This window comes from Camelus dromedarius, chromosome 6 (genome assembly GCF_036321535.1).
Source record: "Camelus dromedarius isolate mCamDro1 chromosome 6, mCamDro1.pat, whole genome shotgun sequence".
NCBI lineage: Eukaryota > Metazoa > Chordata > Mammalia > Artiodactyla > Camelidae > Camelus > Camelus dromedarius.
The window spans coordinates 24,590,402-24,609,459 of record NC_087441.1 but is presented as its reverse complement, the minus strand read 5'-3'; the positions used below and the strand labels follow the sequence as shown (position 1 = coordinate 24,609,459).

General features: G+C 37.5%; 1 protein-coding gene across 5 annotated transcripts in view; it reads right to left on the bottom strand.

The window, feature by feature from the left end:
- Nucleotides 1-11,205, bottom strand: part of BCLAF1 (BCL2 associated transcription factor 1) — a 28,162-nt gene extending 16,957 nt beyond the window's left edge. For 2 of the 5 annotated variants that reach the window (XM_010983665.3, XM_010983667.3), the window contains exons 1-5: nucleotides 11,067-11,204; nucleotides 5,512-5,614; nucleotides 3,661-3,774; nucleotides 1,980-2,891; nucleotides 54-719 (exon numbers count right to left, since the gene is read on the bottom strand). In XM_010983665.3, the coding sequence (XP_010981967.1) occupies nucleotides 54-719; nucleotides 1,980-2,891; nucleotides 3,661-3,764 (1,682 nt within the window). In that variant the 5' untranslated portion in view covers nucleotides 3,765-3,774; nucleotides 5,512-5,614; nucleotides 11,067-11,204. Of the gene's footprint in view, nucleotides 1-53; nucleotides 720-1,979; nucleotides 2,892-3,660; nucleotides 3,775-5,511; nucleotides 5,615-11,066 lie in introns of all 5 variants that reach the window. The other 3 variants (XR_837419.3, XM_010983668.3, XM_010983666.3) reach the window with 3 other exon arrangements.
- Nucleotides 11,206-19,058: the final 7,853 nt, after the last annotated feature.

Genomic DNA, 19,058 nt, shown 5'->3' with positions numbered 1-19,058 from the left:
GAATGTTAACGAACCACCCAAAGATTATTTACTGGGTATCAACGTGGAATTACCTGTTAGAATCATCAAGAGGAACCGGTGCCATTTTGAGTTTGACTTCAGGACGGTGAGAATCACTGGCTATCATTTTGATCCTAAGTGGGCTCTCCTCTCTGAAGGTAGACTTTTCTCGTGCATCCAGATTCTTGTGTAGAGGGGGACTGTAATCAAAGAGGTCTTTGAGCTTTTCAGACTTTACCTGCTCAGGTGACTGAGTTTCTTTCTTTACTGTTATTCTCTCAGAGTTTTTGTCGTCTTCCTTGTGCTTATCTTTTGTAGTACTAGGCCTTTCCACTACATATCCAGTCTCTTTAAGTTTATAATTTTTTTCTTCTCTAAATCCATCACTTTCTCTATTGCCTTTCAATGAAACTTTGGACTTGTACTTGGGTCCTTCCTCCTCAGTATTCCGGTGAGATGTAGTAGCAAAATTTTTACCCTGATCTGCAAGAACTGACTTCCTGAACTGTCTGTAATCCTCTGTCTCCTCTGTGTCATCCCCTTCTGAATCATTAAACTTTTGTTTTCCAGACTCTTTATCACTGAAGTAATCTAAAGCTTCCTGATCTTCCCATTCTCCCTCTGCCCTCCCTTTCTCTGATCCTTTCTCCTTGGGAGCCTCTTTATCCCTGGTATTACCCCTATCAAGCAGGAATACTCTAGACTCTTCATCTGTGAACCTGTGAATAAGCAAAGAAGAGGATGGTAACTCTGGATTGCATTCATTGCAGATCACTTGCATTCTTAAATGTGTTGCCCAATAGCACAGGACCAGTAATAAGAGGAAAAAACCCTACTGAAAAGCACTTTTTCAGACTCCACTTTTAAAAATCATTAAAAGCACCCATAAAGCTTATGTACTGAGTTTTTAAATAAATTTACATATTAGACTTTCTAAAGTTTTAAAAAAAAGTAAAGCCATTCTCAAAAACCTGCTCTAGTCATAGTCCACAATTTTGCACTACCAACCCCAAATTTCCAGAGATTCTATAATACACAGCACAGTTTAATGTCAGAGGCTAAGAACCACTAATAAATGATATACTTATTTATTAAAATTCTACTTATACTCAAAATTTCAGACTATTTCACTTACTTAACTACTAATATAAAAATAAGAGTTCACAAATGTGAACAAACACCACTGTAGTTAGTATCAGATATATAATAATCTTCCATAAAGCACAAAATATTTCATAAATACTTTGCAATAGAAAATTATTTCTGGTAATATTAAGTAGAAACTATATATTAGTTCAATAAGAAAATTAGTTTTAGGATATACTGCTCCATACCACAAATAGCATGCTTGCTCTATTTCCCCATTTATAAATCAATCATACTATCTTAGCAACCCATTTTCATTGTTTTCTGGCAACTCTTAGCAACACTTGAAAAATTAGAATTTGAACCAAGTTTCTCTCTGAAATGTTACTAGAGCCAAAGAAATACCACTTATCTTTTCTACGATCAGGCAGATTTATTAAATATTGGCAGCTAGGATGTTCATAATACCATATGAGAACATGTAATATAACTGCATTATTTACGTAGGTCACGTTATAATGGTAAAGAGAACAAAATAAGCTTCTAATGTCTCACCACTTATAGAATTAACCTCTGTAAATTCTTACTGTTTTTACCACACATTAACAGTTAGTTATGCTTTATGCTACTACATTTCTCATTCACATTCTTAATTCTGGACTGACTAAAAATGGGTAAAATGAAAAGGAGGAGTATGAATTAGCTTCTTTTAAAACACTTCACTTCCAAAGATAACTAGATGTAAGTAAAAACAATTTGGAGTTATAAAGAAATCATGAGTAAAACGAGCTAAATACACATCACAAAGCAATTTTAAGTCTTATAAACCCCAACTGAATTCAAAGCACAGAAATATTAATATTATAACCTAAATTCTCTACTTCAGTTCTTACCTTTTTAAGAATTTTCCTGTTTTTGCAGTCTCCTGATCTCCACCATCAGGATAAAATGAGGAACGTCCCCTAGCCTCATCTCTTGGAGCATTCTGTGGTGTGATTGTCTTTGCAGGGCTTCTTCGTGAAGGGATGTGATGAATTGGACTATTCTGTGAAGGACTGTATCTACTAGATCCATTTCCAACAGAACCAGACCCAGACCTTTCAGGACTATGCTGAATGGAATGTGAATGCTGAGAGGGGGTGTTTTTTGCAGAGTGGACTGTACTGAGCATGGGGGCATCAGAGCAAGATGAACTCTGACTAGGTGGTGTAGCGATTGGTGAAGGACTATGGGGCGATCTGGGACTATTATCATACGCTGAAAGGCCAGGCCAAATATCACCAGATGTGGCTGATGATTTATTAAACTCATCCACAGATTCAGAAGGGTCATGTTCAAATGTATCTTTCGGTTCCTCCTGCGATTTACTTTTCAGAGGACTCTCTTCTTGGGGCTCCCCTTCAGCTTTTTTGGTTTGTTTTTCCTGAGACCCTCGTCTTTTAGAGACAGGAGATTTGCTATACGGGGACGAAGAACGAGAAGACGATGATCTTGGAGACCTAGAGGATCTATATGACCGGCGAGATCTGCTTCGGGATCTTTGAGAAGAAACAGATCTTCTTTTTGGACTCCTGGAACGTGAACGACCTCGTCTAGGACTCCTGGAGTGTCTTCTATTCCAGACAGGTCTATATCCACCTCGATGATATCTACCTCCTCCTCCTTGGTAATACCCTCTACCCCTTCCTCTGTACCCATAAGGTCGTCTCATTCCTCTATTATTTCTGTAATCTCGGCGATAATCTCTAGAATAAATACGATCTCTACTACGAGATCTTGAATATGTCCTGGAACGAGACCTAGAACTAAAAATGAAATAAATATCAATGCAAGAATAATAAACTATTCTGTCCTACTATTCTAAATACTTCTGGTTAAATATAACATGAAAGTAAGTTGTCAAAGCCAAAAAAATGCACATTTTTTAAAAGCCCTTATTTATATAAAAGTAAAAGTTTACTGTTTTCAATGAAGAAAGACTCAGTTCTAAGGTAAATATTGAGAAAATAAAGGCTTTAGGAATGAAGGCACAGAAAACGGGAAAAAATTGACGTCCAACAATAGGACACACTAACAAATTACAGTACATTTATGCAGGCACTTCAAGTGACAGTGTAATGAGTATGTAATGCCATGGATAATATAAAAAATAATAAACTGGTATTAACTTTTAATGAGATTACAGTCACTTTCATTTTCAATTTGTGGCTTGTTTTCTTTGTTAAGTATGCACTACTATTTGAAGAAAGATAACTGGAGTTAATCATTTTTATACAAAGAAGAGACTTATTGAGACCTCAAAGTCAGAAATGAGAAACTATGAAACAGTGTAATTCTTACACATAATCCAATTTATCTCTTCATCTCAGCATTATAGCCGCCCCCACGTTATCTGCAGGAAATACATTCCAATACCTCCAGTGGACTAACTCTAAGATAAGGATAACAGATCCATTTCACAGGGCTGAGAATAAAATACCTTAATGAATTTAGCACTGTGTCTGTGTGACCACTTCTTAAATATTAGTTGGTACAATTACCGTTATTGAATAAATTAAAAGCACAGTGATTCACCTGTATCTCTTCTTCCTAGAGTGTGATCTTGATCTTGATCGAGAACTAGACTGTGATCTAGATTTTGATCTTGAAGAATGTGATCTAGAATTGGAGCGACCCATTTCTTTTCTCCTAGTCAAATGAGAGAGAAAAAAGGTTAAAATTGCAATAGAAGTGAAGAAATTTTACATTACTATTTAACTTATTTACATACAAATTGATTTTATAAGATATAAGTTTCTCAAAGGACACTATTCACATCTATTCTTTTCAAATGAGTACTAAGACAGTCAATTATCCCTGACTAAAACTATTTTCACCTGCATGGCAGGCACTGTAATACTGAAGACAGAACAGAAGTTTTCTATGGACTGCCCCACCAACGTGCCTCAATTCAAAACAGCAGCAGCTACAGAAGCCAGAAAAAGCAGTACCAGACTGCAGCAGTATGTTAGATGTTATTCCGTGCCCAATACAAAAGCCTACCTCTCCTGTAAAAAAGATAAATATCAGAGTATTACAGATAAGGAACCTGAAACAGAAAATACAAGTGGCATAATACTAAAAAAATAAAATAAAATAAACCTACCCGACAGTCATCATAAGTGCTTTATGGCCTTGAAATAGGACTAAACTGACCACTCCATGTATACAATACTGCTTGGAATGGTGCATAGTCTCCTAGTAGAATAAAGGTCACTAAGTCTCTGAACAGCTGGAGCCATGGCTCTGCTTTCAATAGTCATGACTGAAGAATAAAATGGACTTATGTGACAATGCCTAGTTCACCCTGTAGCTTTCTGGTGAGAAGATGAAAAAGGATAAAAGATGAAGAAACTGGAGAGATTGCTGCAAGAAAGAAATATTGAAACTACAAGAAAAAAGAGAGCCTTGGGCACCAGTACTTTAACTCTTCTAAACACTACCTAGTATTTAATGCAATATAACCAGACACCAGGTACAGGAATCAGTAACAGTTCTATAAAATATACTCTTTACAAAACTAAGCACATATATATGCCTCCCAATTTTATTTCTGCTACAACTATTTCCAAATTTCTACTTACTATACAAAATAAGTAACTGTTGCCATAAAAATCAACTCACTAAACTTTCCTAATAGCCTGCAACTGGCATATATTTAAACCATTCCTCCTATAACCAAACATGTCTTAAGACACAATTACTCTACTGACCTAGCTTCAGTATTATTAAATAGTATTTAAAAGTACTGAAACAAGTTGATAGAAGAGGCAACAATGTCTACATACTTCCTTACAAAAAAGCCATAAATGACAGATTCAAGAGGTTTCAAATATTTATTTCAGAATAAAACATATCTTCAAAGAGACATATACCAGCTTTGTCTTCTCTTACTCTTAATTCCAAGTTAAGAAATACATAGACAGTACCTTCCTCAGAGCTGTGAGGATTAAATGAGTTGATACATGTAATATACTTAATACAATGTTTAGCATATAATAAGCAATCAACTTTAATTACTTTAACAGCCGCATAACGGGGAAAAGTGTTGTTATGGAACTCCTCTTGGATGCATAAAGGAAGATGAGTTAAATAAGCAGAGTTACTTATTTTGTCTTGTTCTATTTTTAAATAGCTTAGTGTGTTCTGAGTCTTTAAGTAGATGTGTTTATAGAAGTAGAAGCAAACACACAACCTATTACCAGAAGAGATAGAGAATTTTTTCCTGAAACTGATTTTTAAAATCTGCCTTACTTCATACTAGCCACCAATATAAAACAAAAGCTTCAAACCACACCACTTTTAACCTGTCTAAATCATGAGTTCAGTAGCCACACTTTCTCAAATAAGCCAAAACTGAAAACTAGAAAAATGAACGCTATTTACCTTGGGTTTAAGCAGGATCAAGCAGTCAAGTGAAGTCTTTGAGATACTGTAAAATTCTTCCTGCAGAGAATGTTCTGAGAAATTAAACTCTAAATTCAAATTCCTAGCAAAAAAAAAAAAAGTTTGAATTATGGTAAATTAAATATCCACTGTTTACAATGCATCATACTCAGCACTGCAACAAACTTAATGAAGGCACTAATTATTTCAGAGAACAGGAAACTGATTTGGGAAATAACTTTTTAATCATAAAAGCTTAAAGGAACTTAAAACTTCTTTTGTTTTAATCAGAACACAGCAGTGCATTATGAAACTAAAGCACCTTTACTTTTTAGTTTAAATATCTGAATTCTAACTTTAGCAATTTGGGCTTTATAAAACAAGTTATGCTGTCATCTCAGAAAATTCTAAAGTGGCTAGCATTAATGTCATTTTGGTACATCACAACATATCATGTATCAATGGTTAGTATTCATAATGCTATAGTTTATACCTCATCTGAAGTATGAGTTTATTTTAATGCTTTTATTTTTTTTCTCTCCTGGCCACTTCCTTTTATATAGTTCAGTTTCATTTGAAACAGATTTTTAAAATTCACTTAACAGCCATGACAGTAAATCTAAGCTTTGGGCTTAAAAGCATTCTGATACTTGTATAGAAATTCCAAAAAAAGAACCACCTTACGGGAAATAAGTATCTATTGGAAGCCAATGCTCTTCCTAAACTAATTTACCATTACTATGCAAATAAGTTTAAATTTTGCACAAAGTATTAAGCTGTTTCAGTATTTACTGAAAAGCTTAGCCTCATGAATAACATTGAGTGATTATCAATTACGTACAAAAGACAGTCAAAAAAATACTAGTGGAGCAGAAACTAAACAATACAAAACTGAAACATGCCTATACTCAAGGAATTCACAAACCAGCTTAACATGAAAATCTATGAATCTTACCAAGTTATTGATTCAATGAAAAAAAGTAATTAAAAATGGAAATACAAAGTAGAAGAAATAAGATTAAACTAGTGAATCAAGACCATGTCCCCTCAATACCCATGGCCCTACAGCTGAGATTAAGAGATTTGAGGTTCAAGATTGGAAGGATGAATAGGAACGTAGTAATTAAGGGAAACATCAAAATAAAAAGTAGCAAAAACATGTATATATAACTATGTATAAAGCACTGTGCTAAGTATTATGGGACACATGACTATGTAAAAGTTCCTGCCCTCCAAAGAAACTAGAGGAACAGAAATCAACAAATCATTATGATTTAAACATCTAAATAAACACCAACCATGTGCCAAGAACTGTGCTAGGTGACTTTAAATAAAATCACCTCATTTAATCCTCCTAATCTCATGAGCTACATATTTAACCCCATTTTTCAAATGAAGAGAACTCTAAACTTTCAGAATTCATACCAATTTATAAGGTACCAACACATGCCAGGCACTATTATTCTAGTATTGAAAATACAGCATTTTAAGTGAGACATTAAGTTCCCTACTCTCCTGGAGCTTATGTACAAGCTAGGGGAAGAGAGAAAACAAAAAACACAAGGTGATGTGTTAAGAGATGGAAGGGAAGACTAAAGTGGGTCCTTAGCCCTCTTTACAGAGATAATTGTTAAGCTAGAGATGAGGAACACTGCAAAGATCCATGGAAAGGAAAGCATTCCAGGCAAAGAACATAAATGTAGCAAATTCAGGACAAAAAGACCAGTAAGAAGGTTGAGGCACTGTGATCAGGAAGACGGTATGAAGCAAGAATGAACCAAATCAAACAACATCTAGTAAGTAGGCCAGAGTAAAGAGTCTAGATTTTATTCTAACTGCAATTAGAAGGCCCTGGAAGGTCTGATCTGTAGTCACAACATATTTACATTTTAAGATAGGTGCTGTGTAGAGCGAGCATGAACATGGAGAGACCAACAGGGAGACGAATTAGAAGGCTGAAATTCAATGGTAACGGTTGGCTGGATAAGGTAGTAGCAATAAAGATGGAAAAAGAGGCAAATTCAGAATCTGTTTGGAAGTACACAGTCAACAGTACTTGCTCATTAATTGTTAGTGGTGTGGAGCACAGGAAGTAAGAAAAAAAGAAAAATCAATAGTGCCCCGAAATTCTAAGTTTTGGACTCAAGCATCTGGGAGACTTGCATGTTTAGAGGAGAAAACCGCAAGATTTGTTTGCCCTTTTAGGTTGCCCATGGTCACAGAGGGTAAAGAGTTAACCCATAATCTGACCAAGATCTCCTGATCCCAACTCCTGTGCTCTCTTCTCCAATACCATGATAAGTGCCTGATGTGGCCATAACCTATACATGCAATTCAAAATGAGAAATCAATCTTCCCTTTATTACAACCAAGATTATAAACAGACTGTAGAAAGAGATAGGGAATAAATTGCTTCATGCATCTTTATCCAACTGATTCACCAACCACTGAGGAATACAAGAAGATAAATGTCTTTATTTAAAAAAAAAAAGTTCTTAAATAACAGAGCCTATTATTTATGGAATAACATAATGTTCCATTAGAACACAAGTGATGAAAAGAGCAAGGACAACTGGGTTCAACAAAATATACAAGATGAAGCCCCCTAAAGTAGATTCTATAGGTTACCCTACCAAGCAGAGTTGAGCCAAGTCTTAATTTTAGCGTATTTTGGGGAATTTGAGCTCCAGATAACTGTAAACAAGTTATTGCTATTCACATCTTTAATAATCCTAAACTTATTCCATGACTATTACTCCAATAGACTAGGTTCAAAATCCTGGCTTGACTGTTAACTAGTTGACATGGACAAATTACCTTCATCTCTTTCAGGTTCAGTTTCAATAGGTATAATATAAGGGTAATAAAAGCACTTACATATAGGTTTAAGATTAAATGAACTAAACTAATGAATGTAAATAGCTTAAGGTCTGGCACATGGTATGTACTCAAACATTAGCTATCATTATTGGTAAATCTGGTCCACGAGTCTTTCCTGCAGTTCATCTAGTAATTCGGCTTTGAATGAATCTTGTAAGTTTAATACTTTTGATATGGCATTAATCAGCATTATAAAAAAGTCTTTCAAGAAATGCTTAATAAAATGACTGGTATTTTGCTCTAGAACACTCCACAAAAAAGCAAATAATATTAAAATTGGTAAATGTTGATTAATGATTAAACCTAGATGATAACAGAGTGCATTATTCTCATTAGTTTTGTGCTTGAAAATTTCTCTAAATAAAGGCTTTAAAAAAGGTTTAGTCAAATTTTTAGTTGTATCTAGCTCCTTGTCATCCTGTTAAAAAAAAAAAAAAAAGACGCACAGAACTGACAAAAAGAATAGCTGCATTCTAGACAGGCTGTGCCTCTTCCTGCTTCATGAGGCCTTAAAAAGTATTCTAACTTTTAGCCTCCATCTAGTAGGTGGAGAAATACTAGCTCAAGTAAAAATTAAAAGTTTTGAGAATTCCAAAATAATACACTATTGCAGGTCTGTAATATTATCACATTAATGTCTGTAGATTGGGTTTTTCCCCCCAGTCCTGAAGTACAAATAAAATATTAAATGCTTAAGACTCTGAGATAACAATGATGGCCATTGTTTAAGAAGCTGCAGCTGAAAAATGAACAAATTCATAACCTACAACTATAACCTAAACATTTACACTTAGTACCCAGAGATAAACTGGACTTCTTGAGTCCCTTATCTACTTCTGTTATTTAATAAATCACTGCAAATTACACAGAATTCAGCTAGTGTTCAATGATTTTGAACGCAGCTTCTGGAAACTCCCAATCCAAAGCTTTACGTACAACTGAAAAGAATTTCTCCATTTCTACAAGTCTCATCACAGCTAGTACAGCTAGCTGCCCACAGTCATGTAAAACTCAACGTATAAAAACTCAACAAGACCTGAGCCTACAAATTACAAAGTTTTTAACACGCCTGTCTTCAAGTCTTAAAATACGATTGTTCTTCCAAATTAAGACTCAGATCTAGCCAAAGAATTTGCTTTGCCACCATTTAAATTATCTGAATCTAGGCGGATTCCGGTGTTTACCACAATATAACGATGAAAGTATGGTATTCTCAAAACAAGATGCTAACGCCATCAGTACATAGGCTTTAAGTTGTTCACCATGAGTTACTTTAGACACACAGTCCTTCCCATCAGTTAGTTATCCCAAATTGGCTAGGACCACATAAAAGGGTAAATAAATTGGTAGCGGTTTCTCCTATGTAGTTCTTTATTGTCCAAACAGCAGCCTAACTATTCCAAGACAGTCCAATTGGAATGAGAATTCTTATAAAGAAATTTTGTTTTGCTTTTTAATACCAAAAAAAAGTAAAAGGAGTTCCTGGACAAAGATACAAGTCCGAAGTAGCAAATCTCTTTACATTATTTTTTTTTATCGTATTTGCCTCCAACTTTAGTCGTACCTTTTTTCAATTCTAAAATGCTTTTTTTTTAAAGTTTTGTGTGGAAAAGTAGTTGCCAGTACTGCTGCTAATTCTGATTTTAAGAGATAAATCTTAAAAGTAAACAAAGCCAATTATGGATTTAAAATGAAGGCCAAGTCCCTAATCTCAACTCACCACTCTCACCCATTCATACCACCAACTGTACCAATCACGGCTGTGACATTTCTGATCCTATACACTGGGCTGAATCACTCGCGGAAAGGACGTGGCTTCGCTTGTACTACTGGAGAACTGCCCTTTAGGCCCGAGGGTGGCAGAACCATTCTTCGATCCATCGGCTCAAGACCGCTGCCCAAGCTAGGAAACAGTAACTAGGCACCAACTCCCGGAGTTAAGAGCGCACTTTCGCTTCAAAACAGACAGAGTTGCCAGGGGAACCCGATTAGATCAACCCCGATGAAAATTTCCCCACAACACCGAAGGCCGGGATCAGTTACGAGAGAGCAGAACAAGATCCTAAGACAAAGTAGGGTAACAAAAATAAGGCGTACACAGAGCTTGTAGCCTGGAAAAAGCAACTTAAATACGACGCGAAAAGGGGTTAACCTACCCAATGCTCTTTGCTGCAGGTCACAGTTACTTTACCAGAACCCCAGAAGCCAGGAAGAAAGCTGGCGATTCCAGCCAATGAGAAGCGAACACAAGTTGCACCTCCCGCCGCCTCGGGAGCCGTAGGCGGGGAAGGGAGAGGAAGCAGCGCGCGTGCGCGGACCGAGCGTTCGGTCGGGCGCGCGCACGGGTCCAGGCCGAGGAAATGGGGGAAGGGTTGAAGAGGGAGGTGTGCGCAGGCGCAGGGGAAGGCCGCGCGGTCCGTGGGTCTCCAGCCAAGCTCGCAGCCGCGCGCGCGCGCGCACCGTTCTCGCTACTCACCCCAGCCCCCACCTTTTCGGCCTGTAGTGCCTCGAAAACCTGAGGGAAGCTGACGAAGAAACGCATAAATAACGGCGCAACGTCTCCCGGGTTCTCCTGTCGCCGCCAACCCTTCACTACCAACAAAAGATTCAACAATATTCGCTCCTCCTCGACATTCACTGCCCTTTGAGCCATCTGAGTGCAACGTAAGGCCTACCTGACAGGCCGAAGCACGGTTCCCGGGACTTATCTCCGTTGTAACTATACAGCGGCCATTTCCCGACTCAAGCACGGGAGGAAAACCATAGAGGTATCTTCGACGCGCTAGCTCCTCTCCGTCACTTCCGATTTGGGGCGTGGCCTCCAGTGCCGCTAAATATCAGGGCAAGCCCCGCCCACCTCTCCGCCCCTAACCGGCTCCCTGGCCGCTATTAAGATATTGCCTGAGGCTTTCTGGGAAGTCGCGTGGCTGGTCTCGCGCGATCTGGCGGCCCCGCCTTCGGGCCTTTAGCAGCCGCCTCCGCCAGAGTGGCGGTAGACAGTGGGCGGTGTGTTTTGCTAGGCCGAGAGGTCGTCTGTCCACAGGGTGTGATGCGCTGGCGTCTCTACCTCGCACTGAGGGGACCTCCCGATTTCTCTATCGCCAGCACTTTTAGCTTGTCTGGTCCATTTTTCTTGTGGGGCCAGCTCAAACCAGGTCAGAAACAAAAAGACGATCTCACGCTGAGGACAAGTCGCGGAGGCAAGCGGCGGCACTGTTCGCATACCGCGTCTCCCTGTGCCGGGAAGCGCTGAGTTCTTCTCGGACGCCAACGGGAAACTAGGGAGTGAGGCTTTTGCTTTAACAGAAAGTACGCATTTAGAAAGTAAAAATGGTCACAGTCTAAGTCCCTTTCCTGAGTGGCGTCAGACCAACTCTAGTACCCCTGTCGGAGTTGACGCCGCAGTACTCCGAAGCGGCTTAGGCCGTCTCGGCGGTTTGCGTCAGAGGATGCTGCTTTTCCTCCGACGCTGCTAAAACATTACCACTTAGGCACCTGGGAACCTTGGCATGAGCGTAAAAATAAAGCAGAGCACGAAGCTTAGTGAACGGGGGTGCCGGCCCAGAACACAATTTGATCTGCCAAAAACAAATCAGATTACCTATTTATGGCAAGCTACCTTTGATTTGGATAGAATTTCAAATAAGAGCCACAGCACATTTCCTATTAATACTTACCTGAGCTTCGCTTAATAACTTAGGGCCTGAAATCGTTATTACTTTGATATTTAGGGACGTAAACTGCCTTCAAAGAATTCAAAGCTGTAATTAGCAACCAGTCTTCTGTTAGTTAAATGCAGTCCGGTATTGGGCCCTAGGGGTGAATTTAACACTGCTGTAGGGCATTCTCTCACAATCCAATTTACCGGCTCAACTGAAAAAAAAAACACCTCAATTTTCATGGGATGAATTCTCAGTTTTCTCTTATAGTCCAGCCTGCGCCTTACTCCACCACCACCACCATCAGCATACCATGTGAAAGCAGGAATTTTTGGCTTATGTGTTGCACTAATAAGTCCCAAGCATTTAGCAGGTGCTCAGTAAATATTTGTTGAATGGATAAACTACATTAAAAGAAAAAAAAAAAAGTAACCATTGATTGCTCATTATAACTATACTATTCTGCCCTTAAGGGGAGGGAGGGGGATACTCCTCAGGGCTAAAAGCCCTTAACCATTTTTTCAAAATACACCAAAATCTGACAGAAGTGCTTTGCAAGCTAGGATACTATTTTAAGCCTTTCTCTGCAATTCTATAGCAAATGTATTGAAAATAAAGTCACCTTTCTATCTGAGGCGGTATAAGCACAGTATGCTAAGCTTTTAAATAGCCTGAGGTAATAAAGAAGGAGACACATTGGAACAAATAGTTTAATAAATTAAAAGCAGTCCAGACTTCTCTTGAACTAGGCCCATTTGATATATACTTGCTTTTACCTACCTCCAAAATTGAAGGATCTTGAATTTAGATCATGTTTTATGTACTTTACTGTATTATCTTATTTACTTTCAAAATCTGAAATTCCACCATTACAGTTCTATTCTTTGCAAGGAAAATTTTGTTTCCTGTTGAAAATACAAATAACGTGCAAAAGAACATAGGGGAAGTATCAGGAGCCCATTTAACCAAAGGACATTGGATTAAAATAGAAAATCGTCCCAAGAAGAAATATAAATTGTAAACAAATGACCAACCTTACTAATAAGATAAAGGCATTCAAAAGGAATACTGAAATATTTTACATCTAATAAGTTGGTAAACTAATTTTAACTTACAGATTATTGACAGTTTACTGTAAATATGTTTATAAAACTCCTTAGACTTTTGGTTTTGGCTTGTTTTGTTTAAGATAATTGAAACAGAGGAAAAGACTTGATATCTGAAAAGGACAAAGAAGACAGGAATGAAAATGGATTTGGAAGGCTCCACCACTAAGGCAAACTCCCTCATTCTGCTGGTTTTGTTTGTTTTTTGTTAGTCTGAACAACATCTGAACTGTTTTGGCTGAACTGTTTGGCTGAACAGCATCTGAACTGTTTTCTTGTCTGGGGAAATTAAAGTTGAGGTGGGATTTGGAGTCCTCCTCTTCCCACTCGCTGAGAATAGTGACACTGGAAACCCAACAATAGTAGTGAGAAGCAGTGAGAAGTAGTGAGAGGAAATGAGGCCGACAGAGATTCCCTAAGCAGACTGGGTGCAGGTCATTGGCTATTGTTTCTGCAGCCTCCTCTGTTCCCATTCTTCCCAAGGCTTTGCATTGATTCCTTTTTTAAAAAAATTGTGCTAAAATATGCATTGATACTTTGAGCTATCTGATGTCTTTCAGTAAATTTGTTTTCTGGGTGAGTTAATCTGGAGTTGGTTTCTATTGCTCACAAAAAGGAACCCTGAACTCCATGTCTCTGAGTAAAGGAAGTTTCTATATATGAGGACATTTTCCTAAATTGTCTGCCAGTTTTTCCATGTCTGTACTATTGAAATAAATGGTTCCCCTTACCTAATCTACTTCATATGCTACCGGTCAACACAAGTTGTCTGGGTTTTTTCCCCACTCTCTCTATCCTCTTTTGCCTGCTAAGAATGTGCAGGGATTTTTTTTCCCCTCCCAAGGTTTAAAATTCCTTACATTATTTATTCAAGAATTATTCATTAAGGTATTGGTCCTTAATAATTATCTTTCCAGTTTGAAAAAAAAATTAAAATATCAAAATGTGACTGTTAATCATTGTTCCTAAGTCCCACTAAGATTAATGTGCATCTTTTTCACAAAGATTATTGCAACAAATGGAACATGTAATACTTTTGAAGTTTTCATAAGAATTCTTTGCCCCAAAATTATGCCAGCTGGTTATTTAATGTAACTACTAAAGAGTAGAGAGGAAAGTGCACCAAGAATGAGGTGATAGAATTATAATTAGATTTGTCACCAAAAGTCATTTCTTCCTTGAGAAAGGTTATAAAAGAACAGAGCAGTTCCCTCTTTTAAAGTGGTTTTGCAATTGCAAACAAATATCTCTGTGTCTGTCCCCTAAAAACTCTTAAGCTCTCAGTTCTACCACACAATTATGAAACAAAACAAAACAATTTGTCTCACAAGCAAAGGGCTAAACTACATAGGGAAAGGGCTCAAAAAATTTGGTGATTTCCAAAAGTGGTGAAATACTACACTGGGGGAGGGAGACAGTAACCCTTTGCTCTCCAGATTTCTTGGGGTGTTGACATTTTAGCCTCATTACTTATTTTGAAAGAACTAAAAATTAAGCCTGATGTAGAGAAGGAGCCACCACAGATATTGATAAGCAGTACTGGTTTTCCTCAAAGTATGATATATAAGATTCATCTCATGAGAATAATCTGGGTTGCTTATTTTAAAAATAAACTACTCCACACACTTACTGAACACCTCCCCCCCTCACACTTATTAAAGCAGAATCTGTGAGGACAGGCACATACATTAAAGTTTGAGAACCACTGATTTATTAGGTACCCATAATATTCCAGATATCATAGGAATAAGACATCACTGCTGCTTCTCAGAACTCAAGATCTAGCAGGTAGAGTGTAACTCCCAAAACAGAGGAAACAAACAAACAAACAAACAAAAAACAACTTCATAGGAAGAGTGCCAATGGGGAAAAATTTTAAAGAATTGGTCGGATTTCACCACTTTTTCATTCATTCATTCATTTAACAAAAACACATGAAGTATGTTCAGTATTCAGGTACTGAGCCAGGTACTTGGGACAGAGCAGTGATAAAGGATAACATTGGCACTGCTCTCAAGGAGGCTGCCACTCTAGTGAGGAAGACACAGAACACAGGTTAACAGAACACAAAGTCTGGTTCTGATAAGAAAGTGGCAGAAAATAAGAGTGGGAGACTTCCTTTAGAGAGGGTGCTTCACCAGGAAAGTCCTCATAAAATGAGATTTAAGGGAAGAACTAAAAGATAAAGAGTAGAAAAAATAGGAGGAAGAACATTTCTGGGGGAGAGACTGACCTGTTCAAACTCCCAGGAGCAGAAAAGATCTTATGTTTCTGGAATAGAAAGAAGAGTAGTGAGCATAATGAATCAGGAGGAAGGTACTTCAAGGTGAGGACAAAGGTAAGTGCAGGTCATGCAAAGCCTACGAACTACAAAACTGGTTTGGGTTTCATTCCAACTGCAGTGGAAAGTTATTGAAAGATTGTAATCAGAGGTATGACATGATCTATTTGAAAAAGAACATTCAAGCTGCTGTCTCTGAGAAATGGATTGACGGTGGGTAGGGAGACCAGTTAGGAGGCTGTGTTAGTAGCTTAGGTGAGGTAACAATGATTGTTGTGGGAAAAGGAAAATGTAAATAATTGTAAATATACTTTGGCAATGGATTGACAGGACTTGCCGATTGATTGGGTTAGGGATTTAATGAAAGAGGAAATAGTGTTGCTACTTAGGTTTTGGCCTTGATTCACTGGATTTTGATATTGTTATGATAATTGGGAAGATTGATGAGAATGATAGGGAAGAAAAGAATGAACAGGTTGGGAGAAGGAAAGGAAATTAGGAATTCCATTTTTAATATGTTAGGTTTGAGAGGTATGTGAAACATCCCAGTAGAGAGGAAGGGTATGAAGTCAAATATGTGGGTCTGCAGTTCAAAGGAGAGTTCCGACTTGGAGATAAACTACAAAGAGGATACTTAAACTCATAGGATGACAGGTATAGAAAGACAAGAGATGACCCACAACTGAACATCAAAGAGTCCCAACATTTAGAGATTTCTTAAAAGAGGAGGAGGAACCAGTAAAGGAGACTAAGAAAGAACAGCCAGTGAGATAGGAAATAAGTGAAATCAAGTTTATTCTCTATTACTGTGTAACAAAACTTAGCAGCTTAAAACAACAAACATTTATTATTTCACAATTTCTGCAGGTCAGGAATCTGAGAGGGGTTATCTGGGTGGCTCTGGCTTAGGGTATCATGAAGTTGCAGTCAAGCTGTCAGCTGAGACTGCAGTCATCTAAAGTCTGGGGATTCACTCCACCATCGCTCATGTGGATGTTGGCAGGATATCTCAGTCCCTCATCACGTGTACCTCTCCATAGGATGCCTGAATATCAGCAGACATATTGCTGGCTTCCCGCAGAGTTAATGATGGGAGAAAGGGAGAGCTCAAGACAGAAGCTGCAGTCTTTTCTAAGCTAATCTCAGAAGTGACACCCATCATCACTCTGCTGTATTTTATTGGTTAACCAGACTAACCCTTGCTGCAGTGTGAAAGTGGACTACAAAAATGTGTGAATACCAGGAGATGGAGATCATCGCAGACCATCTTGGAGGATGACTACCAGACCAAGAGAAACAAGTGCTTCAGTGTGTGAGGTCAAAAAGACGACAGAATATGCTTCTGGGCATTTTCGTCTGCAGAAATCACTAAATGAGTGCAGTAACTGCAACCCGCTGAACTGAGCTGGGGAGGAAACTGAAACATACAAACACCGCCAACACCTACCAGCGACTTCAGCTCACACCCATCTACCTCTCATGTTACAACTTTCCTTCTGATTTCAGATTACTCTCCTCTATCACTTTACAACAACTCATAACCCTCCTAATACTCACTTACACCAGTAAACCTCAGGAATTTTAATATAAAATACAACCTTATTGTAGTATTTATGTATTTCTTAACCACATGTATAAAACCCTGCTACCATTTTTGTTAGGTTCCTTTTTTTTTCATGTGTAACTGATGAAGTTTTGTAGTATTATACCCCAAACCTATTTTTCCCCAAAGCCCTATGGTTTTTATTGTGATTTTGCCTAGCACATTGATTTTTTAAAAAAATTTTAATTGCAGTATAGTTGACTTACAATGTTATGTTAGTTTCACCTGAAACAGCAAAATAATTCTGTTACATATTTATTTCAGATTCTTCTCCATTATAGATTATTATATTGAATATAGTTCTGTGTACTATACAGTAAGTCTTTGTTGTCTATTTTATATATAGTTGTGTGTATCTATTAATCCCAAACTCCTAATTTATCCTTCCCCTCCCCTTCCCCTTTGATAACCATAAGTTTGTTTTCTATGTCTGTGAGCCTGTTTCTGTTTTGTAAATAAGTTCATTTGTATCAATTTTTTAGATTCTGCATATAAATGATATCATATGAAATTTGTTTTTCTCTATCTGACTTAACTTCACTTAGTATGATAATCTCTAGGTTCATCCATATTGCTGCAAATGGCATTATTTCATCTTTTTATGGCTAAGAAATATTCCATTGTATGTATATATATATATACATATACATATATATATATACACACTACAGTTTCTTTATCCATTCATCTATCAGTGGACACTTAGGTTGCTTCCATGTCTTGTCTATTGTAAACAGTGCTGCTGTGAACATTAAAGTGAAGCGCATGTACTTTTTCAAGTTAGAGTTTTCTCTTGATATATGCCCATATTGCTAGATCATATGTTAACTCTATTTTTAGTTTTTTAAGAAACATCTATACTTTTTCCCATAGCAGCTGTACCAATTTACATTCCCACCAACAGTGTAGGAGGGTTTCCTCCACACCCTCTCTAGCATTTATTTTTTGTAGGCTTTTTGATGATGGCCATTCTGACCCGTGAAAGGTTATACCTCATTGTAGTTTTGATTTGCATATCTCTAGTATTTTGTGATGTCAAGCATCTTTTCATGTGCCTATCGGCCGTTTGGATGTCTTCTTTAGAGAAATGTCTATGTCTTCTGCCCATTTTTCAGTTTGTTGTTGTTGTTGTTATTGAGTTGTATGAGCTGTTTATATGTTTAGAAATTAGGCCCTTGTCCATCTCATCATTTGCCAATATTCTCTCCCAGTTCATAGGTTGTCTTTTTGTTTTGTTGATGGTTTTCTTTGCTGTGCAAAAGCTTGTAAGTCTGATTAGGTCCCATTTGTTTATTTTTGCTTTTATCTCTTTTGCCTTGGGAGACTGTCTTAGGAAAACATTGCTACAATTTATGTCAAAGAATGTTTTGCCTATGTTCTCTTCAAGGAGTTTTATGGTGTCATGTTTTATATTTAAGTCTTTAAGCCATTTTGAGTTTATTTTTGTATATGGTGTGAAGGAGTGCTCTAACTTCATTGATTTGTATGCCGCTGTCTAGCTTTCCCAACACCACTTACTGAAGAGACTGTCCTTTCTCCATTGTATGTTCTTGCCTCCTTTGCCAAAGATTAATTGATTGTAGGTCTGTCAGTTTATTTCTGGGCCCTAGCACATTGATTGTTTTATGAAAACATATGTTTCATTATAGCAGAACTGACAATATAACATTCAATATGTAGTCCCAATTTTAACAATAAGGAAGTTAAAGCTTGGAGAGGTAGCATAGCTTGCCAAAAGTCACATGGAAACTAAGATTTTATCTAAGGTCCATCTGTCTGTAAAGACCACCTTCTTTCCACAGCAATATTTATCCACATCAACACTTATAATAGAGTAATATTAGATTAACCTGACCTCAAGTTGTTCCTGTTATATGCAACTTGGTTAATAGTTCCCATTCTACGTAATAGAACATATATTCTAGCATATGTACATATACATACATATTTCTCTGTTTATCTGAACTGTTCTCTTATTACCCTAAAATAATTTAGACATTTCAGTGTCCAAGTAATGA